The sequence below is a fragment of the Sciurus vulgaris genome (assembly GCF_902686455.1).
Source record: "Sciurus vulgaris genome assembly, chromosome: 6".
Lineage (NCBI taxonomy): Eukaryota > Metazoa > Chordata > Mammalia > Rodentia > Sciuridae > Sciurus > Sciurus vulgaris.
Genome location: NC_136466.1, coordinates 95,635,039 through 95,660,343, shown reverse-complemented (window position 1 = coordinate 95,660,343; position 25,305 = coordinate 95,635,039). Strand labels below are relative to the sequence as shown.

General features: G+C 36.7%; 1 protein-coding gene across 1 annotated transcript in view; it reads left to right on the top strand.

Annotated features, from left to right (window-relative positions):
* Positions 1–25,305, top strand: part of ADGRV1 (adhesion G protein-coupled receptor V1) — a gene marked incomplete at its 5' end in the record, with an annotated part of 585,014 nt that overhangs the window by 115,658 nt on the left and 444,051 nt on the right. The window contains 1 exon segment of the mRNA XM_079143469.1: positions 22,875–23,137. Within this exon segment, the coding sequence (XP_078999595.1) occupies positions 22,875–23,137 (263 nt within the window).

Below are 25,305 nucleotides of genomic sequence, written 5' to 3'. Positions count from 1 at the left end.
TACTATTGATAAAATAAATTGATATTTTGAAGTCCTTGGAAACCTTTTTTGAAGATGTGGCTGTTGTTTTAAATTCAAAGAGAAGGAAATGATTTTCTCATAGAGCATAGTTAGTCACATATAGTGGACTGTAGCAGTGGACAGTATGTGTTGATTAAGAATTGTGTGTATGTAAGCAGTGGAAAACTCAATTCAAATGAATTTAAACAAAGATAATTTACTTGTATATTTAATCTGATGGTTCAGGGCTTTAGATGAAACAAGTCCAGGACTTATGTTTCCAAAGACCCTGTTTTCTTTCTCTTCTCCTTGCTTATTGACTTCATCCCAAGGCTAATGCTACTCATTTTTACAAGAATGTAGTCAGCAACATCCACATAACAGGAAAGAGAGGATATTCAAATCCTCAAGCTTTCTTAAAATGTCTTGGTATAATTCTGATTGAAATATGCAGGTTGCAGGCCCACTACTATGAGTAGGAGGAAGGAGTACATGAGTGGGCTCTGTCAAGTTGAATTTAGAATTGTAATTTTCCTTTTTTAAATATAAGTATCCTGGATATAAATCTTATGTGGAAAATCAGGATTCTGTATTGAGTAGAAGAACATCCAGTCAGCTGCCTTCCATGTTACTACATTCCAAAGTGTTCATGTAGCATGATTGTTTCTCCATATCTTCACTAGAAATTTCTTCAGTCTTTAAGTTTCTTTTATCAATTCAAATGAATGAAATATATGTGCTTGTATTGTGTATTATTGCACATTTTTTCCTTCATTTTTTTTAAATTAGTGAGTTTGACACTGATTGTTTTCTCTATTTAGGATTCTTTTGTTTATATCCCTTGTGAACTTTCCTGTGTCTTGTGTTGCTGAATTTTATGCTTTTCTTCTTAAATGTTTTGTGAATATTTCTATTGAATTGTCGCTTGTTTTAAGTTTATTATGTCATCTATTCTAATTTTTAAAAAATTTAAAGTAACGTTTTCTCATATTATTTTAAATTTAATTTATTTAAATCTTTGCCACCCAAACACTATAAATATTTTTCTATAGTTTGCTAACATTTTCACGGTTTTGACTTACATTTAGTTACTTAACATATAAGTGAGCTTTTTGCTGGTAGTACATGAGGCAAGGATACAACTTTTTCTCCTAAGATGTATAAACACCTTAATATCTTAGAATGAGACATCCATTAGACACTGACTCTTGGTGTGAAATTCATTTTTATCTGTCTGAATGTCATGGAAAATGTGCTACTGAGTAGTAGAGCTGTGGGTAACTGAGACTCAGTCCTGCTGGAATCCTTTGACTTAAGTTCAACTAAGCTGAACCCTGAAATGGAAAAAGGGATATTCGTTCACTTACTTTTATCCCTGATTAGATGTTAGGGATAACTTTTGGATGTTAAGTCTCTGGCATCTCAAGAAGATATGGCCTGACTTCTTATGTGACTTGATGCTGAAAGACTGACCATTGGGCATTTAGAACTACTGCAAGTGAACAGACAGTGGAACAAGGGGATATAGGTGAGGTACTGAAAGCATCTGCCACAATCACACATTAAAATGTTGTGATTTTCTTCATATATGTCTTACAGTTTTTATGTTAATTTCTAAGTGCATTGTCTATTGTAAATGAGGTCCCTTTTCTGCTATATTTTCTAAACAGTGATAGCTGATGTCTAGAGATACGACAATCTTTAAGAATGTCTGCTCTGAAACAGGCTATGTACACCAGCTCTGCCACTTCCTATCTTTTGAATGTCTTTGTATTGTCCATTTGAGCTTCGGTCATGGTTATGTAAATTGAGAATAGAATCAGCCTCACAGGAGGCTTTGAGAAAGTGTTAATATATATATTAGTTGACTAGCAAGTTGTTGATAGTATTGGTTGTTGCAATTATTATTAATACTTGTATTAGTTGTAAAAAATAGAAAACTGGATTTCTAAGATTGTGTTTTTTGTTTTTTTAACATACTTTTATTGGTTTATTATCATTATATATAATGGTGGTATTTGTTGTTATGTATTCATATATGCAAACAATATGACAATTTGGCTATTATCATTCCCCAGATTCTTCTTTCTCTCCCCTCTTCCCTCCTCTAGTCTCCCTTTGATTTTCATGAGATACCCTCCCCACCCATTTTTCTTTTCCTTTTTCCTCTGCAGCTTTCACATAGGAGAGAAAACATGTAACAGTTGACTCTCTGACTTTTGCTTAACATAATACTCTCATGTTCCATCCATTTTCCTGCAAATGACATAATTTCATTCTTCTCTGTGACTGAGTAAAACTCCATTTTGTGTATGTGTGTATGTGTGTGTGTGTGTGTGTGTGTACACACCCCACAATTTCTTTAACTATTAATTATCTATTCATCCATTGATGGACATCTATGCTGGTTCCATAATTTGGCTATTGTGATTTGTGCTGTTATAAACATGGATGTGCATGTATTATTATAGTATGCTGACTTGAAATTTTTTAGGATAAATATTGAGGAGTGATATAACTGGGTCAAATTGTGGTTATTCCAAGTTTTTTGAGGAACCTCCATACTCCTTTCCAGAATGGTTATACTAATTTTCAGTCCCACCAGTAGTGTACGAGAGTATCTTTCCCCGTACATCCTTTATTATTATTTGTATTCTTGATAATTGCCATTCTGCCTAGAGTGTGATGAATACTCACTGTAGTTTTGACTTGCATTTCCCTAATTGCTAGAGATGTTGAACATTTTTTCATATATTTGTTGGCCATTTGTGTTTCTTCTTTTGAGATGTGTCTGCTTAGTTCTCTTGTCCTTTTATTGGACAAGGAGATTCTTTTTTGAAAATATATTTTTAGTTGTAGACGGACATAATACCTTTTATTTATTTATTATTATGTGGTGCTGGGGATTGAATCTAGTGCCTCACAGGTGCTAGGCAAGCCCTCTACCACTAAGCTACAACCCCAGTCCCAAGGAGATTCTTGGAGAGGATCTTTTTCAATCTTGTGTATTTGGGGTTCTATATTTGGATTTCCATCTCATTCCCAAGATTTGGGAAATTTTCTGTTATTATTTCATTGGAAAGATTGTGTATTCCTTAATTTCTATTTTGGAGCCTCTGACTACCCCACTGATTATTAAATTTGGTCTCTTAATGTTATCCTAGATTTCTTGAATATTCTGTTCACAGTTTCTTCACATCTTTTCTTTATGATCAACTTTATTTTCAAGGTTATATACTTTGTATTCAGGGCCCGAGTATCTTTCTTCAAAGTGGTCTAATTTATTGGTGATACTTTAAATTGAATTTTTCATTTGATTTATTGAGGCTTTCATTTGCAGGATTTCTGTTTGATTCTTTTTCAGAACTTCTCTTTATTGAAATGGTCTTTTGCTTCCTGTATTTTCTCTCTAAGTTAATTCCTTACATTTTCTTTTAATGCATTGAGCATTTTAACTATGTACTTTCTAAATATTTTCTCTGAAATTTCCTCCATAGTGGTATCAATTTTAAGTGTTGTGGGCTCTTTGGAGTGATTTGTGTTTATGCCCTTACTTTTTTATGCTACTTGTATGTTTTCCCATCTGTGTGAAGGGTTATTGCTTTTCTCTTTATTCTAGCAACTATTTAATGAGCTGCTTTCTCTTAAGGGCCCCAGACTGGGTGAATATTCAGCTTTCAATACTTTCAATCAACATGTGCCTTTTCTGTTGCCAGTATCAGCACCAGTTTGAGACGAAATACTAAACTCTATTTCCTATAATTGCTTTAGAGAAAATACATATACTAATCAACCTTAGGGGAAAAAAAAAAAAAAAACAACTAATTGATAGCGTCTTCCACAATTCCTCTAATCCAGGTACAGACTTGTAGTAATGTTGATTTCTTTTCTTTCATGGCATCAAGTGTTCCCCTAATAATCTTCTAGCACCCACATTGCAGAGAAAGTGGTACTCTGAGCATAGGAGAGGGAGCCTAGAGCTGGATCTTAAGAATGTCAGACTCCAGAGAACCTTTACATCTTCTTGTGTCTTCTTCAATTTATTCCTCACTGTTCAATAGTTTTTATTGTACATGTCCTTCATCTCCTTGTTTAGATTTATTCCTAGGGGTTTTTTTTTTTTTTTTTTTGAGACTATTGTGAATGGGATTATGTTTCTATTTTCTTTCTCATTAGATTCATTACTAGTGGGTAGGAATGCCATTGATTTTTATATATTGATTTTATAACTTCTTACTTCACTGAGTTCATATATTAGCTCCAGCAATCTCCTCATTGAGCCTTTAAGATCTTCTAACTATAGAACGGTTTCATTTCCTTTCCTATTTTTATCTCTTTTATTTTTTCTCTCTTGCTTAATTGCTCAGGTTATAATTTCTCATACTACATTGACAAGGAGTACTTGTCTTTTTCTGGATTTTAAAAGAAATGTTTTCCGTTTTTCCACATTCACTATGGTATTGACTTTGGATTTCTTTTTTCCTTTGGTATCTAGCCTTTATGATGTTGAAATAGGTTCTGTCCATCTGTTGTTTCTTCAGGTTTTTTTTTTTTTTTTTTTTTAAATCATGAATGACTGTTAAATTTTGTCAAATGCTTTCTCTGTATCTGTTGAGATGACTCAAGTGAGTTTTGTCATTAATTCTGTTTACATGGTAAGTTACACTTCTGATTTGCCCTTGATAAACCATCCTTGCATCACTGGGAAAAATCAACTTGCTTATGATGATAATCTTCTTAATATGTTGTTTAATATGATTGGCTAATATTTTATTAACAGTTTTTACAACTAAATTCATCAGCAATCTTGGTCTATAGTTTTCTTTTTCTTTCCTCGATATGTTCTTTTTTTTTAAAATTCATTTTTATTGTAAACAAATGGGATACATCTTGTTTCTCTGTTTGTACATGAACTAGAGGCATACGATTTGTGTAATCATACATTACCTAGGGTAATAGTTTTTGATTCATTCTGTTATTTCCCCCCACCCCTCCCACCCTTCTTATCCCTCTATAGAGTCCTCCTTCCTCCATTCTTGCCCCCTTCCTACCTCCTATATGTGTCATCATCTGCTTATTAGTGATATCATTCGTCTTTTGGTTTTTTGAGATTGGCTTATCTCACTTAACATGATATTCTCCAACTACATCCATTTGCCTGCAAATGCCATAATTTTATCAGTCTTTATGGCTGAGTAATATTCCATGGTATATATATAGCACAGTTTCTTTATCCATTCATCAAATGAAGGGCATCTAGGTTAGTTCCACAATCTGGCTATTGTGAATTGAGCAGCTATGAACATTGATGTGGCTGTATCTCTGTAGTATGCTGATTTAAAGTCCTTTGGGTATAGGCCAAGGAGTGGGATAGCTGGGTCAAATGGTGGGTCCATTCCAAGCTTTCTGAGGAATCTCCATACTGCTTTCCAGAGCGGCTGCACTAATTTGCATTCCCACCAGGAATGTAGGAGTGTACCTTTCTCCCCCACATCCTCACCAACACCTATTGTTGCTTGTGTTCTTGATAATCACCATTCTAATTGGGGTGAGATGGAATTTTACTGTAGTTTTGATTTGCATTTCTCTTATTACTAAAGATGTTGAACATTTTTTCATTTGTTTGTTGATTGCTTGTAGATCTTCTGTGAAGTGTCTGTTCATTTCCTTAGCACATTTATTGATTGGGTTATTTGTATTCTTGGTGTAGAGTTTTTTGAGTTCTTTATAGATTCTGGAAATTAGTGCTCTATCTGAAGTATGAGTAGCCAAGCTTTTCTCCCACTCTGTAGGCTCTCTCTTCGCATTGCTGATAGTTTCCTTTGCTGAGAGAAAGCTATTTAGTTTTAATCTGTCCCAGTTATTGATTCTTGCTTTTATTTCTTATGCTATGGGAGTCCTGTTAAGGAAATCTGATCCTAAGCCAACAAGTTGAAGATTTGGACCTACTTTTTCTTCTATAAGATGAAGGGTCTCTTGTCTGATTTCAAGGTCCTTGACCTGTCGTGAGTTGATTTTTGTGCAGGGTGAGAGATAGGGGTTTAGTTTCATTCTGTTACATATGGATTTCCAGTTTTCCCAGCACCATTTGTTGAAGAGGCTATCTTTTCTCCATTGCATATTTTTGGCCCCTTTGTCTAGTATGAGAAAATTGTATTTATTTGGGTTTGTGTCCGTGTCCTCTATTCTGTACCATTGATCCAGCTGTCTATTTTGGTGCCAATACCATGCTGTTTTGTTACTATTGCTTTGTAGTATAGTTGGAGTTCTAGTATTGCGATACCCCCTGTTTCACTCTTCCTGCTAAGGATTGCTTTAGCTATTCTGGGTTTCTTATTCTTCCAGATGAATTTCATGATTGCTTGCTCTGTTTCTGTAAGGTACGTCATTGGGATTTTAATTGGAATTGCATTGAATCTATATAGCACTTTAGGTAGTATGGCCATTTTACAATATTAGTTCTGCCTATCCAAGAACATGGGAGATCTTTCCATCTTCTAAGGTTTTCTTTAATTTCTTTCTTTATTGTTCTGTAGTTCTCATTGTAGAGGTCTTTCACCTCTTTTGTGAGATTGATTCACAAGTATTTTATTTTTTTTTTCAAAGCTATTGTGAATGGGGTAGTTTTCCTAACTTCTCCTTCTGAAGATTCATCACTTATGTATAAAAATGCATTAGATTTATGTGCATTGTTCTTATATCCCACTACTCTACTGAATTCACTTATGAGTTCTAAAAGTTTTCTGGTGGAATTTCCTGGTTCCTCTAAATATATAATCATGTCATCAGCAAATAGGGATAGTTTGAGGTCTTCTTTTCCTATTCGTATCCCTTTAATTTCCTTGGTCTGTCTAATTGCTCTGGCTAGAGTTTCGAGGACAATGTTGAATAGAAGTGGTGAAAGAGGGCATCCCTGCCTTTTCCAGTTTTGAGGGGGAATGCTTTTAGTTTTTCACCATTTAGAATGATATTGGCCATGGACTTAGCATAGATGACCTTCACAATGTTAAGGAATGTTCCCACTATCCCTATTTTTTCCAGTGTTTTGAGCATGCAGGGATGCTGTATTTTATCAAATGCTTTTTCTGCATCTATCAAAATAGTCATGTGATTCTTGACTTTAAGTCTATTGATATGGAGAATTACATTTATTGATTTCCTGATGTTGAACCAACCTTGCATCCCTGGGATAAAACCCTCTTGATCATGGTGCACTATCTTTTTAATATATTTTTGTATGCGATTTGCTAAGATTTTGTTGAGAATTTTTGCGTTGATGTTCATTAAGTGTATTGGTCTGAAATTTTCTTTACTCGATGTGTCTCTCTCTGGTTTAAGTATCAGGGTGATATTGGCCTCATAGAATGAGTTTGGGAGGGTTCCCTCCTCTTCTATTTCATGATAAATATTTGAGAAGTATTGGAATGAGCTCTTCTTTAAAGGTTTTGTAGAACTCGGCTGAGAATCCATCTGATCCCGCCCTTTTCTTTGTTGGTAGGCTTTTGATGAGTTCTTCTATTTCAGTACTTGAAATTGATCTATTTAAATTGTGTACGTCTCCTCATTCAGTTTAGGTAATTCATATGTCTCTAGAAACCTGTTGATGTCTTTGAGATTTTCTATTTTGTTGGAGTATAGATTTTCATAATAGCTTCTAATTATGTTTTGTATTTCAATCGTGTCTGTTGTGATATTTCCTCGTTCATTCCAAATTTTAGTAATTTTGGTTTTTTCTCTTCTTCTCGTTGTTAGTGTGCCTAAGGGTTTATCAATTTTGTTTATTTTTTCAAAGAACCAACTCTTTATTTTGTCAATTTTTTCTATTGTTTCTTTTGATTCAATTTCGTTGATTTCAGCTCTGATTTTAACTATTTCCTGTCTTCCACTACTTTTGGTGTTGCTCTGTTCTTCTTTTTCTAGGGCTTTGGGCCATAGTGTTAGGTCGTTTATTTGTTGATTTTTTCTTGTTTTATTGAATGTGCTCCATGAAATAAATTTTCCTCTAAGAACTGGTTTCATAGTGTCCCATAGTTTTTGATGTGTTGTTTCTTTGTTCTCATTTACCTCTAAGGATTTTTAAATTTCCTTCCTGATGTCTTCTGTTATCCATTCATCATACAATAGCGTATTATTTAATCTCCAGGTGTTGGAGTAGTTTCTGTTTTTTACTCTTTTATTTATTTCTAACTTCAATCCATTATGATCTGATAGAACACAAAGTATTCTCTCTATCTTCTTGTATTTGCTAACAGTAGCTTTGTGACATAATATATGGTCCATTTTAGAGAAGGATCCATGTGGTGCTGAGAAGAAAGTGTATTTGCTCTTTGTTGGATCGTATATTCTATAAATGTCCATTAAGTCTAAATTATTGATTGTGTTATTGAGATCTATGGTTTCTTTGTTCAATTTTTGTTTGGAGGATCTGTCCAGTGGTGAGAGAGGTGTGTTAAAATCACCTAGTATTATTGTGTTGTGATGTATTTGATTTCTGGCATTGAGAAGAATTTGTTTGATGTATATGGATGAGCCACTGTTTGGGGCATAGTTATTTATGATTGTTGTGTCTTGCTGATTTATGCTTCCCTTAAGCAGTATGATATGTCCTTCTGAGTACCTTCTGAGTACCTTTGGCTTGAAGTCCACATTATGTGATATGAGGATGGATACTCCGGCTTTTTTGCTGTGTCCATATGCATGGTATGTTTTTCCCCATTCTTTCACTTTTAGTCTGTGGGTATCTCTTTCTATGAGATGAGTCTGTTGCAGGCAGCAAATTGTGGGATCTTTCTTTTAATCAAATCTGCCAGTCTATGTCTTTTGATTGATGAGTTCAGGCATTAACTTTCAGGGTTATTATTGAGATATGATTTGTATTCCCTGTCATTTGGCTCATTTTTTTTTTTTTTTTGACATGATTTGGTTTCTCCTTTATTTGGTTGTTCCTTCAGGGTACTTCCTCCCTTTGCTGATTTATAACATTGTTTTTAATCTCTTCCTCATGGAATATTTTGCTGAGAATATTCTGTAATGCCGGCTTTCTTTTGTAAATTCTTTCAGTTTTTGTTTATCATGGAAGGATTTTATTTCGTCATCAAATCTGAAGGTAAGTTTTGCTGGGTATAAGATTCTTAGTTGGCATCTGTTTTCTTTCAGAACTTGAAAAATGTTGTTCCAGGCCCTTCTAGCTTTTAGGGTCTGGATTGAAAAATCTGCTGATATCCATATTGGTTTCCCCCTGAATGTAATTTGATTTTTTTCTCTCACAGTCTTTAAAATTCTGTCTTTATTTTATATGTTAGATATTGTCATAATAATGTGCCTTGGTGTAGGTCTATTGTAATTTTGTGTATTTGGAGTCCTATAAGCCTCTTGTACTTGGTTTTCCATTTCATTCTTCCGATTTGGGACATTTTCTGATATTATTTCATTGAATAGATTGTTCTTTCCTTTGGTTTGTTTCTCTAAGCCTTCCTCAACCCCAATAATTCTTATATTTTGCCTTTTCATGATATCCCATAGTTCTTGTAGATTCTGTTCATGATTTCTTACCGTCTTCTCTGTTTGGTCAATTTTGTTTTCAAGATTAAATATTTTGTCTTCGATATCTGAGGTTCTGTCTTCCAGGTGTTCTAGCCTATTGGTTATGCTTTCTATGGAGTTTTAAATTTTGTTTGTTTCCTTCATTTCAAGGATTTCTGTTTGTTTTTTTTCAATATCTCTAACTTTTTATTGAAATGATCATTTGCTTCCTGTATTTGCTCTTTTAACTGTCAATTGGTGCGATCATTCAATGCCTGCATTTGCCGTTTCATCTCATCCTTCAATGCCTGCATTTGCTCTTTCATCTCCTCGTTTGCTTCCCTGATCATTTTGATTATGTACATTCTGAATTCCCTTTCTGACATTTCTTCTGCCATGCTGTCATTGGATTTTATTGCTATACCATCTAGGTTTGTTTGGGACATTTTCTTCCCTTGTTTTCTCATATTGTTCAGGTCCTACCCCTCTAATAGTGAACCTCTGGGATATTGCAGATTTCCTCTATTGACTATTGTCTCTGTAGATTTTCAATAACTCACCTCTTAGCCTTCAGTGGCCTGAAGTATTGGAGGAACTTGATAATGCAGTGCTCCACTAGAAAGTTGCCCTCTAAGGGTGGTGGCCTTCAGGTGGGGTATATTCCCTGGTGGCTATCAGTTGGTCCCGAATCTCTCAATCCCTCGTCTTCTTGGCTCCTGGGTCTTGTCAAGGGTCCTCTAGCCTCCTGTATGTGTCTCAGGAAGGAAGTCACCCTTCCAATGATGTTGGCCACGCCCTCAGGAGTAATTCAAAATGCCTGTACCAGCCTATAAGAAAGCCTCTGGCTAGCTCCGTGATGGCGACAAACCTTGGTGTGGTGGTCTGGTGGGGTTGTTCAGTGGTGGTGGCTGTATTTGGCCTGGTGGTTGGGCGGGTTTTCTACCCGCCACCCTGTTCCGCAAGGCCGGTGGGTTGGGTGCCCACCTGCTACCTCGGCTATGCACACAGCCTGACTCGTCTGGCAGCTCGCTCTGCAACTGTGACCAACCAGTGATGGCACCAAGCTAGATGCAGGGTTCAGGCGGGGTCGCTCAGTTATCTGATATGTTCTTTTCTCACTTTGATATAAGTTTGACACTGGCTTTATATAATGAATATGGAAGTTTTCCCTCCCTTTGTATTTATTGGAGCAATTTGAGAGGCATTGTTATTAGTTCTTTGAAGATCTGGTAGAGTTCAGTTGAGAATCCATTTGGTCTTGGGCTTTTCTCTTTTTGAAGACTTTTTTTATTACTGCTTCTATCTCAGTTGTAGCTATTGTTCTGTTTGGGTTTTCTATGTCCTCTTGATTCAATTTTGATAGGTCCAGCATTTCTAGAAAGGTATCCATTTCTTCTAGGTTTTCCAGTTTATTAGAGTGTAAGTTTTCAAAAAAGTCCCTAAGGATGCCCTGGATTTCTGTGATGTCTCTGGTGATTTCTGCTTTTTATCTCTAATTTTTAAAATTTGAGTCTTCGTTCTTTTTCTTTTGAATAGTTTGGCTAAAGGCTTGTTGATCTTGCGTATCTTTTCAAAGAACCAGCTCTTCTTTTCAATGATCATTTTTTAAAATTCTCAATTTCATTGATTTTGGCTCTGATCTTAATTTTCTTCTCTCTACTGCTTTTAGAATTTTTTTTTCTTCTTTTTTCAAGGACCTTTAGATGCATCATTAAGTTGTTTATTTGGGATATTCCTGATTTTCTTATGTAGGCACTCATAGCTATAATCTTTCTTAGAACTGACTTCAAAGTATCCCAAAGGTTCTGATATGTTGTGTCATTATTCTTATTTGAATCTAGGAATTTAAAAAATTTTCTGCTGATTTATTCTAACACCCATTCATCATTCAAAAGTGTATTTTTCAATCTGCATGTGTTAATATAAATTCTTTGTTTTTGTTGTGTTATTTTCTAATTTCATTCCATTGTGATCTAATAAGATGCAAGGAATTTTATCAGGTTTTTGTTTATTTGTTTTTGCCAAGAGTTACTTTGTGTCCTAAAATATGGTTTATTTTGGAGAATGTTCCATTAGACACTGAGAAGCAAGTGTGTTGGTCTGTCGTTATATGAACTATTCCATAGATGTTTGTTAAGTCCATTTTATTTATAATATTTTTCAGTTCCAAAGAGTCTTTACTGAATTTATGTCTGGATTACCTATCTATTGGTGAAAGAGTTGTTTTGAAATCACCCAGTATTATATTACTGGGATTCTATCTGAGGTTTTAATTAGGCAAGTGTCACTTTTATGTAATTAGATGTATTCACATTTGGGACATAAATATTTACTTTCATTATTTCTCCTTGCTGGATCATTCCCTTTACCACTATGAAGTGACCTTGTTTTTCTCTTCTGATTAATTTTCTTTTGCAATCTGCGTTATTAGATATGAGAGTAGCTACTCTTGCTTTCTTATTTTTATTTTTATTTTTATTTTTTATTTTATTGTAAACAAATGGGATACATGTTTTTTCTCTGTTTGTACATGGCGTAAAGGCATACCATTTCTGTAATCATAAATTTACATAGAGTAATGTTGTTTGATTCATTCTGTTATTTTTTCCTTCCCCCCACCCCTCCCACCCCTCTGTTCCCTCTATACAGTGCTTCCTTCCTCCATACATGCCCCCCTCCCTAACCCTAACTCTAACCCTAACACTAACCCTTCCCTCCCCCCATTATGGGTCATCATCCACTTATTAGCGATATCATTCGTCCTTTGGCTTTTTGAGATTGGCTTATCTCACTTAGCATGATATTCTCCAATTTCATCCATTTGCCTGCAAATGCCATAATTTTATCATTTTTTATGGCTGAGTAATATTCCATTGTATATATATACCACAGCTTCTTTATCCACTCATCAATTGAAGGGCATCTAGTTTGGTTCCACAGTCTGGCTATTGTGAATTGAGCAGCTATGAACATTGATGTGATGTATCTCTGTAGTATGCTGATTTTAAGTCCTTTGGGTATAGGCCAAGGAGTGGGATAGCTGGGTCAAATGGAGGGTCCATTCCAAGTTTTCTAAGGAATCTCCACACTGCTTTCCAGAGTGGCTGCACTAATTTGCAGTCCCACCAGCAATGTATGAGTGTACCTTTCTCCCCACATCCTCGCCAACACCTGTTGTTGCTCGTATTCTTGATAATCGCCATTCTAATTGGGGTGAGATGGCATCTTAGTGTAGTTTTGATTTGCATTTCTCTTATTACTAAAGATGTTTAACATTTTTTCATATGTTTGTTGATTGCTTGTAGATCTTCTTCTGTGAAGTGTCTGTTCATTTCCAATTTTCCCAGCACCATTTGTTGAAGAGGTTATCTTTTCTCCATTGCATATTTTTGGCCCCTTTGTCTAGTATGAGAAAATTGTATTCATTTGGGTTTGTGTCCATGTCCTCTATTCTGTACCATTGATCTACCTTTCTATTTTGGTACCAATACCATGCCGTTTTTGTTACTATTGCTTTGTATTAGAGTTGAAGATATGCTATTGCAATACCCCCTGTTTCACTCTTCCTGCTAAGGATTGCTTTAGCTATTCTGGGTTTCTTATTGTTCCAGATGAATTTCATAATTGCTTGCTCTATTTCTGTAAGGTACGTCATTGGGATTTTAATTGGAATTGCATTTAATTTGTATAGCACTTTAGGTAGTATGGCCATTTTGACAATATTAATTCTTCCTATCCAAGAACATGGAAGATCTTTCCATCTTCTAAGGTGTTCTTTAATTTCTTTCTTTAGTGTTGTATAGTTCTCATTGTAGAGGTCTTTCACCTCTTTTGTGAGATTGATTCCCAAATATTTTATTTTTTTTCGAGGCTATTGTGAATGGGGTAGTTTTCCTAATTTCTCTTTCTGAAGATTCATCACTTATGTATAAAAATGCGTTGGATTTATGAGCATTGATCTTGTAACCTGCTACTTTACTGAATTCACTTATGAGTTCTAAGAGTTTTCTGGTGGAATTTCCAGGTTCCTCTAAATATATAATCATGTCATCAGCGAACAGGGATAGTTTGAGTTCTTTTCCAATTCGTATCCCTTTAATTTCTTTGGTTTGTCTAATTGCTCTGGCTAGAGTCTCAAGAACGATGTTGAATAGAAGTGGTGAAAGAGGGCATCCCTGCCTTGTTCCAGTTTTTAGGGGGAATGCTTTCAGTTTTTCACCATTTAGAATGATATTAGCCACGGGCTTAGCATAGATGACCTTCACAATGTTAAGGAAAGTTCCCACTATCCCTATTTTTTCTAGCGTTTTGAGCATGAAGGGGTGCTGTATTTTATCAAATGCTTTTTCTGTATCTATTGAAATAATCATGTGATTCTTGACTTTAAGTCTATTGATATGGTGAATTACATTTATTGATTTCCTGATGTTGAACCAACCTTGCATCCCTGGGATGAAACCCACTTGATCATGGTGCACTATCTTTTTAATATGTTTTTGTATGCGATTTGCTAAAATTTTGTTGAGAATTTTTGCGTCGATGTTCATTAAGGATATTGGTCTGAAATTTCCTTTCCTTGATGAGTCTCTGTCTGGTTTAGGTATCAGTGTGATATTGGCTTCATAGAATGAGTTTGGGAGGGTTCCCTCCTCTTCTATTTTATGGAATACTTTGAGAAGTATTGGAATGAGCTCTTCTTTAAAGGTTTTGTAGAACTCGGCTGAGAACCCATCTGGTCCCAGACTTTTCTTTGTTGGTAGGCTTTTGATGACTACTATGTCTATTTAATTACTTGAAATTGGTCTATTTAAATTTTGTATGTCCTCCTGGTTCAGTTTAGGCAATTCATATGTCTCTAGAAACCTGTTGATGTCTTCGAGGTTTTCTGTTTTGTTGGAGTATAGATTTTCAAAATAGCTTCTAATTATGTTTTGTATTTCAATCCTGTCTGTTGTGATATTTCCTTGTTCATTACGAATTTTAATGATTTGGGTTTTCTCTCATCTTCTCTTTGTTAGTGTGGCTAAAGGTTTATCAATTTTGTTTATTTTTTCAAAGAACCAGCTATTTATTTTGTCAATTTTTTGTATTGTTTCTTTTGTTTCAATTTCATTGATTTCAGCTCTGAGTTTAACTATTTCCTGTCTTCTACTACTTTTGGTGCTGTTCTGTTCTTCTTTTTCTAGGGCTTTGAGCTGTAGTGTTAGGTTGTTTATTTGTTGAGTTTTACTTCTTTTATTAAATGTGCTCCATGAAATAAATTTCCCTCTAAGTACTGCTTTCATAGTGTCCCAGAGATTTTGATATGATGTTTCTTTGTTCTCATTTACCTCTAAGAATTTTTTAATTTCCTTCCTAATATCTTCTGTTATCCATTCATCATATAATAGCATATCGTTTAATCTCCAGATGTTGGAATAGTTTCTGTGTTTTACTCTTTCATTTATTTCTAACTTCAATCCATTATGATCTGATAGAATACATGGTAGTGTCTCTATCTTCTTGTATTTGCTAACATTAGCTTTGTGGCATAATATATGGTCTATTTTAGAGAAGGATCCATGTGCTGCTGAGAAGAAAGTGTATTCACTCTGGGTTGGATGGTATATTCTATAAATGTCCGTTAAGTCTAAATTATTGATTGTGTTATTGAGATCTATGGTTTCTTTGTTCAATTTTTGTCTGGAAGATCTGTCCAGTGGTGAGAGAGGCGTGTTAAAATCACCTAGTATTATTGTGTTATGGTCTATTTGGTTTCTGAAATTGAGAAGGATTTGTTTGATATACATGGATGAGCCACTGTTTGGGGCATAGATGTTTATGATTGTTATATCTTGCTGATTCATGCTTCCCTTAAGCAGTATGAAATGACCTTCTTTATCCCTTCTGACTAACTTTGGCTTGAAGTCCACATTATCGGAAATGAGGATGGATACTCCAGCTTTTTTGCTGAGTCCATGTGCATGGTATGTTTTTCCCCATCCTTTCACCTTTAGTCTATGGGTATCTTTTTCTATGAGGTGAGTCTCTTGCAGGCACCATATTGTTGGATCTTTTTTTTTAAATCAATCTGCCAGTCTATGTCTTTTGATTGGTGAATTCAGGCCATTAACATTCAGGGTTATTATTGAGATATGATTTGGTTTTCCGGTCATTTGGTTCATTTTAAAAATTTTGCTTATTTGTTTGACACAACTTGGCTCCTCCTTTATTTGACAATTCCTTTAGGATAATTCCTCCCTTTGCTGATTTGCTTCTTTGTTTTTCATCTCTTCCTCATGGAATATTTTGCTGAGAATGTTCTGTAATGCTGGCTTTCTTTTTGTAAATTCTTTTAGCTTTTGTTCATCATGGAAGGATTTTATTTCATCGTCAAATTTGAAGGTAAGTTTTGCTGGGTATAGGATTCTTGGTTGGCATCCATTTTCTTTCAGGGCTTGAAAAATGTTGTTCCAGGCCCTTCTAGCTTTTAGGGTCTGGATTGAAAAATCTGCTGATATCCGTATTGGTTTCCCCCTGAATGCAATTTGGTTCTTTTCTCTCACAGCCTTTAAAATTCTGTGTTTATTTTGTATGTTAGGCATTTTCATTATAATGTGCCTTGGTGTGGGTCTGTTGTAATTTTGTGTATTTGGAGTCCTATAAGCCTCCTGAACTTGATTTTCCATTTCATTCTTCAGATTTGGGAAATTTTCTGATATTATTTCATTGAATAGATTGTTCATTCCTTTGGTTGGTTTCTCTAAGCCTTCCTCAATCCCAATAATTCTTAAATTTGGCCTTTTCATGATATCCCATAGTTCTTGTAGATTCTGTTCATGATTTCTTACCATCTTCTCTGTTTGTTCAACTTTGTTTTCAAGGTTAAATATTCTGTCTTCAATGTCTGGGGTTCTGTCTTCCAGGTGTTCTATACTACTGGATATGCTTTCTACAGAGTTCTTAATTTGGTTTATTGTTTCCTTCATGTCAAGGATTTCTGTTTGGTTTTTTTTTCAATATCTCTAACTCTTTATTGAAATGATCTTTTGCTTCCTGTATTTGCTCTTTTAACTGTCGATTGGTGCGATCATTCAATGCCTGCATTTGCTCTTTCATCTCATCATTTGCTTCCCTGATCATTTTAATTATGTACATTCTGAACTCCTTTTCTGACATTTCTTCTGCCATGCACTCATTGGGTTTTATTGATGTAACATCTAGATTCGTTTGCAGCATTTTCTTTCCTTGTTTTCTCATATTGTTCAGGTATCAGTGGACCGCTGAGATGTTGCAGATTTCCTCTATTGACTTACAGTGTCCTTGAAGATTTCTATATATATCCCCTCTTCGCTTTCAGTAGGCTGAAGTCTTGGAGGAAGTTGATAATGTAGTGCTCCACAAGGAAGCTGCCTCTCTAGGATTGGTGGCCTCCAGGTGGGGTATATTTCCTGCTAGTGGGCAGAGGTGCCTCCACTTGTTGACCAATGGTCATCTACAGGGGAACTAGGCTGCGGGCTGAGGCAAGGCATGTTTGGGCCCGTGTCTCTGGTTTTACCATCCTTTTGGGGATACCTTACCCGGCAGGGAAGACTCACCTGGTGGGGAGGTCTCGCTGGTCAGTTCCCCTCCTAGAGGTTCCCCTCTATTTACAGCTACCGCCTGCGCTGGGCTGCCTTCCTCTGCAAAGTTCCCAGGGGCCCGGCCCTACCTCCTGGGCCTGCGAGCCTCACCCTTCGCAGAAGAATCTCCTTAGGCTGCCCCTCCTCAGAGAATCTGCCCACAGTCCTGGAACCTTCGCTCCGCCCCTAAGCCTGTCTCTGTGCGGCTCTTCCACCAAGAAGCCTCCTCGCTCCTGGGACCCTGCTCTGCACCTAATCGCCTGGCTATGTGGCCCCTCCTCTGAGCAGCCACCTGGGGCCCCGTACAATCGCTCTGAGTCCCAGAGACTCGCCACATGCCTCTTCCTCCAGACAGCCGCCCAGTATTCTGGTGTGGTCACTGGGAGTCCAAGGAACTCACTGCGTGCCTCCTCCTCCCACCAACCACCCGTAGCCCTGCGCAATCAATCACTCCGAGTCGAAATGACCCTCCCTGTTCCTTCTCCTCCTCCAGGTAACCCCCTGGATGTTCAGGAGCGGTCACTCTGAGTGGCTCTGAATCCATGTGACCCGCTGCACGTGTCCTCTGGGCAACTGCCGGGAGCTCTGGTGCGGCCACTGGAGACCAAGCGACCCACCGCGCTTCCCCTCCAGGCAGCCCCCCTTTGTTCAGGAGCGGTCGCTTTAAGTCCAAACAACTCACCAATCGCCACATCCTCTGAGCAGCCGCCTGGAGCTCTAATGCAGTCACTGCGAGTCCACACGACCCGCCACGCTCCTCCTCCTCCTCCTACTCCTCCGGGCAGGCCCCGGTGTTCAGAAGTGGTCTGAGTCCAAACAGCTCGCCACGCAGCCCCTCCTCTGGCAACCGCCTGTAGCTCTGGTATCGCCACTCCGAATCCAAGCAGCCACGCTCCTTCTCCTCCTCCTCCTCCTCCTCTTCGTCCTCAGGGCAGGCCCCGGTGTTCAGAAGCGGTCGCTCTAAGTCCAATCAGCTCGCTGCGGCTTCTCCTCTGGCAACTGCCTGTAGCTCTGGTGTAGTCACTCCGAATCCAAGTGGCCACACTCCTCCTCCTCCTCCTCAGGGCAGGCCCCGGTGTCCTGAGTCCACACAGCTCTCCTCGCCGCTCTTCCCGTGGGCAGCCACCGGAGCCCCAGTGGTTGCTCCGAGTCCCAGCGCTGTGCCGAGCGGCCTCCTTTATGATGCTCCCAGTTGTCTGATTTCACTGCTCCAACGGGGGCGTCAAATATTTCCAGCTGGTCATGATGGTATTTGGTGGAAATCCCAGTGACTCAGGAAGCTGAGGCAGAAGTATTCCAAGTTCAAGGTCAGACTGGGCAATTTAGGGACCTCCTATGAAAAGGATGCTTTCTCCAGAGATGGCATCTCGCTGGTATCTTCAGGGAGTATTTTTCAAAATCGCACATACTGCAGTAGTTTTGAGATCTGGCCGGCATTGGTTCCTGCTGCCTCCCGGCTTGGAGGCGTCCCGTCAGGGCAGACGCTGGAGTGGTCGGGCAAGCGGGGTCCCCCCCCCCACCTGGGCTCAGGATCAGCCGCTGAGTCTCTCTTTCCTCCGCCCCGGGTCCAGAGCCTGGATTGATCTGGTTGCCAGGCGTCTGGGAGTCCAGCTGCCCACTGCTCCTTCACTTGCGCACTCCTACTCTTGCTTTCTTTCAGCCTCCATTCACATGGTATATCAATTTCCATCCATTTGCTTTCAGCCTGTGGCTGTCTTTTGCCTGTAAGGTGAGTCTCTTGTAAACAACATATAGTTGGGTTTTGTTTTTCAATTCATTTTGCCAGCCTATGTCTTTTAATTAGAGAATCAAGATCATTCATATTCAGTGTTATTAGAGAGAGACATTTATTATTTCCTGTAATTTTTATTTGTTTTTTAATGTTTAATTTGGTCCTATTTCTTGTTTGCTTAGCTACTCTTTGAATGAGATTTATTTATTTTTGAACTCTGGGATTTGCTTTTCATTTCTTCTGTATTGAATGGCACACATGAATTTCTTCTTTTGATAAGTCTTTAAGCATTTTCCGTATGGCTGGTTTAGTAATCATGAATTCTTTTAGTTTCTGCTTATCTTAGAAGGTTTTTATTTCTTCTTTTATTCTGAAGGATCGATTTTTCTAGATGTAACATTATTGGTTGACAGTTATTTTCTTTCAGGGCTTGGAAGGCATCATTTCAACTCCTCCTGAATTTCAGAGTTTGTGCTTAGAAATCAAAAGTAATTCTGATTGGCTTGCCTCTAAATGTAACCTGACATTTTTCTCTTCAGGCTTTTAAAATTCTATCCTTGTTCTGTAGGTTAGGCATTTTAATTATAATGTGTTGTTGAGTGTTTCTTTTGGGTCTTATCTATTTGGGGTCTGAGTGCATCCTATATTTGGATGTCCATCTTAGTTTGAAGTTTTGAAAATTTTCTGTTATTATTTTTCTATAGAGGTATCCATCCAACTAACCTACCTCTCACAATCCTCTTCAATTCTAATAATTCTTATACTTGGTCTCAATCTTTTCCCAAAGTTCCGGCATAGTCTGGTAATTTTAATTAATTTTCTTTTCTTTAATACTGGCTGAATCTACAAAGCGACCCACTTTGTTTTCCAAGTCTGAGATTCTGTCTTCAGTATAGTCTACTTTTTTAGAGTGACTTTTAACTGAACATTTTATTTGATTTATTGTATCTTTCATTTCCAAGATTTCTGTTTGGTTCTTTTGCAATATCTCTATCTCCTTATTGTGTTTCTTAACCACATTCTGTACTGACTTTCTTAATTCATTTATTTTGTGTGTGTGTGGTGTGTGCATGTGTATGTGTGTGTATTCTCTTGGAATTCATTGATCTTTTTTACAGCCATTCTTTTGAATTCTGTATCTGATATATCATTTAATTCATTATCTTTGGAGTCAGTTTTTGGTGAATTATGAACTTTAGGATGTGTCATGTTACCTGTTTTTCATCTTTCTTGTATTCCTGTGTTGGATTTTATGCATCTATTTGGATATGTTTCTCTTCTACTCTTCTGTGTAGGACTTATGAGAGTACAGTCTTCTCTTGCCAAAATATTCTTGATTAAACTAGATTGAGACTGCTTGTAGGTTTGATATCCACAGCTTTTGTTTAGGTTCTCTCTCTTTTACCTGTAGGAGTAGATATCCATGAGTGGGAACTGAGGGCCTTGCCAACCATTCATACTTGGTGCCTGGTCATTAGTTTGGGTGTTTTCTCTCTTCTATTCTTTGTATTAAGGTATCACTGAAATTTGAGTGTATGGAGAAAGGTGCACTGTCTCTTGACTGGGTTTAATTCAGCAGAGTCTCTACCCTGTGAATTTGTAGTGTCCCTATAGGTTCTCAGCACCTCATAGAAAAGAGGGAAACAAACAATAGAAACAACCAATGTAAACATACACAGGATTAAAATAAAAATTCTGGTGTCTGCTACAACATTAATTACCACAAAAAACGAATGGTGGGGTCAATGGTTTCCATGCACAAAATCAATAAAGTTTTGTGACCTACATCTGGCATTAAATAGTAGGCATCAACTATGCCAGTCACAGTACTAATAACTGCACCAACATGAAATAAACCGAACTTTTATAAAATATATTAAAAATACAGTTCACTAAGAGAAAGTCAAATGTAATAGGAAGGTAATAGAAAATTTAGAATATTCAAAATGTAAACAGAGAATACAGAAGAGATACTGCAAATGATGGCTGTAAAGGAGGAGGACAAAAAAGATAAAGAGAGAGTGAAAAAGAACAAGAGAATTTTGACTGCTAGAGCATTAAGAAAGGAGAGAAAGAAAAACAAGTAAAAAAGAAAGAAAACGAAAAGAAACAAAACAAAAACACTAACCCCTAAAGGAACAATTCAGGAAAAATAACCATGTTTAAAAAATCCCAAAACTGAGATAAAAGAGAAACAAATGTATGTATGTATGTATGTATGTCCATCAACCAACCAATTACTCCAGCAAGACCAGATACACACATGCACACTTAAAAGAATTGTCTTTACTAAGGTGTTTAAAACTGTTGATGAAGGTGAATGGTCAGTGCCTATGCCCAGCTGTCATTCTATTTCTTTTTGGGCTTTGAATTGAGAATAAGAGACAGAGCAAAGGTTGGGGGTTAACTCCTTCCCCTGTATGTGTTGTTCACTAAGCTGCCCACTGGATTGTCCTAAAATCGAAGTTGTTTGAAATAGCTCTCAGCTTCCCTTCTCACTGCTGTAAGATAAGAAGGAATGGAAAGTACTGTCAACTGGAGTTTTATAAAGACAGAAAGGATTGACTCTAAGCATGGGACTTCTGCACAGTTCTAATAGTGGAGTTCTGGTGGCTGGGGCTTAGGTCTAATCAGGGCCTAGGGACTTTGTTGGGTGTCTTTTTCCCCCTGGAAAACAGATCACACATTCCTACTTCCAGGCCAGTGCCAATCTGTGCTAGATCTCAGGAATCTCCTAAGAATTCTTCTTGCATGACAGGAAAGCCAATCCTCCCCAGGTGTCTCATCCCTCCACAGGTCTTACATACTGCTGCCCACAAATGTGGCCTTCCCACACTTAGTTCCTAAGTGTATTCACACCTCCTTGTTCCATTTCCTGACCCTCTTCTGCTGGTCATGTGAGCCATCAGACTCAAAGGGATAGTGAGTTGCACTCCCTCTGTATTTCTTACTTGAATCAAATGGGTACAATATTCTCTGTGACTCTTGCACTCGCATTCTTCTAGGTACACCTTGGGCTGGCCACATGCTGGGATAGTTTGGCAGTGCTTGCTGTGATCTTGCAGGCTTCTGCAAAGCAAACTGCAAGGTGGCCTGCTCAAGATAGCTTCCACCTTATCTCCCCTTGCCAGTTGAGAGAAACAGAGCACTTTTTAAACAACAGCTTGTTGTACAGCCTCTGGATAACTAAATTATGACTGTTTTCCTCCTCTGCAGATTTTTTTCATGCCAAATTTGTCTATCGTATTTCTCTCTATATATACTTTCCCCCTCTGTGGTGAACCTGTGCTGCTGCTGCTGCTTCAATTAGCTGGCTCCAATATACTCTTTCTTGTTTTTTGTTCAATGCACCTGCATTTTTGAGTTTCTAAGAGATTCTGACTGTCTAATATTGAATTTCAGTGAGTTCCCACCATGCTGAGAAGAGGTTCTCCTGCTACTTGAATCTGGAGTCATGGAGCAACTGAAAATGCAGCCTTCCTCTCTTCCACTATCTTCAATCTCTTCTAAATTTATATTTTGAACTCTTATAATATGATAACTTTTTCTTGCATCTTCTTCATAGACAAGCATATCATTTAGGAATGAAAGTTCTGAACTTTCCTTGCTATTACTTTTGCCTTACTGATAACCTCAGGACATTGTTGAATAGTAGCAGTGCTGGCAGCCATCAGTGTCTTTGTTTCTGTATTTTCTGGAAATGTTCACACTGTTTCATCATTAAGTTTGGTCTGGGTTGTTGGCTTCTGAGAGGTATCATCATATCAGGCTGAAAACCTGCCTTCCATTCTAGTATTGTATTCTAGTATTTTCATATAATGAGGGACTATGGAATTTTATATAATGCTTTAAAACCACCCCTCGTTTTATTTTATTTTATTTTTTAAAGGAAAAGGTACTCTTAAAATGATCACTTTAGGTTGAGAGTTGGCCTACTCTTCCATGAAACATACACACTCTTTTCAGCATTTATAACCCTTCTTATTTTTATTTATCATTGGCAATTTTTATTTTGACAGCTGTAATTACCATCCTTGCTAATGATGATGGCCCTGGAGTTCTGTCGTTTAACAACAGTGAGCACTTTTTCCTAAGAGAGCCATCAGCTCTCTATGTGCAGGAGAGCATTGCAGTATTGTACGTTGTTCGGGAACCTGCCCGAGGATTGTTTGGAACTGTGACCGTTCAGTTCATTGTGACTGAAATGAATTCTTCAACAGAGTCTAAGGATCTAACTCCTTCCAAAGGCTATATTGTATTAGAAGAAGGTGTTCGATTCAAGGTACAGTATGAAACTTTAATGAGAATGAAAGCTTATATCTTTAATATTTACAAAATATTTTTCTCTGCATCTTCAAAATAAGAAAAAAATACTTCCAGCTTAGGTGAGCGGTAAAGACATGATTAGATTACTATAAAAGAAGTGATAATGTGCTAGATAATATGTATAGAGAAAACTGAAGAAATTTGCTGTTAATAAAGAAATATATAAATAATAAAAATATTTTTATTTTATTTACATGTATTGTTATTTTAAATTCCAAACTTATTTCAATGGTATACTTCACTTTATATTGTCTATAAAGCATAAGCCAAAAGAAACTCCCAGCTTCAGTCAGTCATTTCTTTTTGTCACATTTTAATTGAACAGGATGTAATTACTTATTTCAGTCTTGAAAATAGGAATAGATTTTTTTCATCTGAAAATTATTTTATTTTTTTCTTAATTTTTTATTCTAATCAATTGTGTATGACAGTAGAATGCATTTGATAGATCATACATAAATGGATTGTAATTTAGTTTTTTGAAGAAAAAATGCCGGATTTGAGATTAATTATAAATGTGATCTATCCTTACTTATTTTTCTATATATTAATTTTCTCTTCCTTCTGCTAAAATTTAGTTTTAAAAATATAGTTGAAGTTTAAATTAGTTCATTGCATTATCTGTAGACATTTTTCAAGCTATCTAAAATATTGCTTTAAAGAAATACATTTACAGCTCTTTCATCTAAAATAATTCATCTAACAATCAAATAATTTTCTCAATGATGTTTTTGTAAAGTTCATCATATTTTCATGTTTATTTTTTAAATGTTCTTACAAATTTAAAACCTTTAACTGATTTCTTCAAAGACACTCAAATCATGAAAAATATAAAAGTTTAAATCTGAAGCACATTAAAATTTGCCATTGCTTTTATTCACACTTTTTCTTTTTGTAATTTAAAATACATTTAAAGTTGTTTTTCATTTTAATTTTTTGTGTCTTTTTCTCAGAGTATATTTAAGCAGACCTTTGTGTTCATTTGGTACATTAAACATTAGAGCAAATTGGATTAAATAAAAATTTTTGGTTCATGTAACTGCTTTGTTCCATACTTTTATTTTGAAGTATAAACAGTAAAATGAACAAATTATAAGTGTATGGATTAATGATTTTAACCTTAGTATACACACATATAAGGACTTGTATTAGTCAACTTTTCATCACTATGATCAAAAAAACTGATAAGAACAACTTAGCGGGGAAAGATTTATTTTGGCTTAGTGTCTCAGAGGATTCAGTTCGTGTCAGCTGGCTCCAAGGTAGAAACATCATGGTGGAAGGGTGTGGTAGAGGAAAGCTGCTCAGCTTATTGCACCTGGGAAAAAGAGAGGGCAAGAGGAAGGTGCCAGAGAGAACAGAGACCTTTCCAAGACCACCCCATCCCTGTGACCTACTTCATGCAAGTAGATCCTACCTCCCAGTAGTCCATTCAGTCATCAGTGGATAATCTGCTGATGAAGACAGAGCCATCATGATTTATCACTTTCCAAAAGGTCCACCTCTGAGCACATGAGACTTCGCGCAACATTTCACGTTCAAACCATAATACCACCACTCAGATTAAGATATTAACATTACTATTATCCAGATTGTTCCTTTTTGCCCCTTGTCCTTTCAAGAGGAAAATGCTTTGTAATTGTTCTAATCAACTAATTTTGCTGGTTCTTGAGCTTTGTATAAAGAGAACCTTATAGTGTCTATTCTTTTGTGTTTAGCTTCTTTCATGAAACATAATTTTTGAAATCTATATGGTTGCACATATCAGTAGCTGATCTTTTTTTTTTTTTTTTTCTTTTTAGAACTGGGGATTTAACTCAGGGACACTAGACCACTAAGCCATATCCCCAGCCCTATTTTTGTATTTTATTTAGAGATAGGGTCTCACTGAGTTGTATAGCACCTCCTATTGCTGAGGCTGGCTTTGAACTCATGATCCTTCGTTGGATAGCATTTCTTTGAACAGGTCACCATTTGTTTATCCATTTTCCTGTTGATGAACATTTGGATTGTTTCTAATTTGTTCCTACTATGGCTTTTTAATAGTAGATCCTAGACTAGAATGAGATCAATGAAGTTATACAGCCAGGGCAGGATAAAAAATTAAAAAGAGGACATGAATTT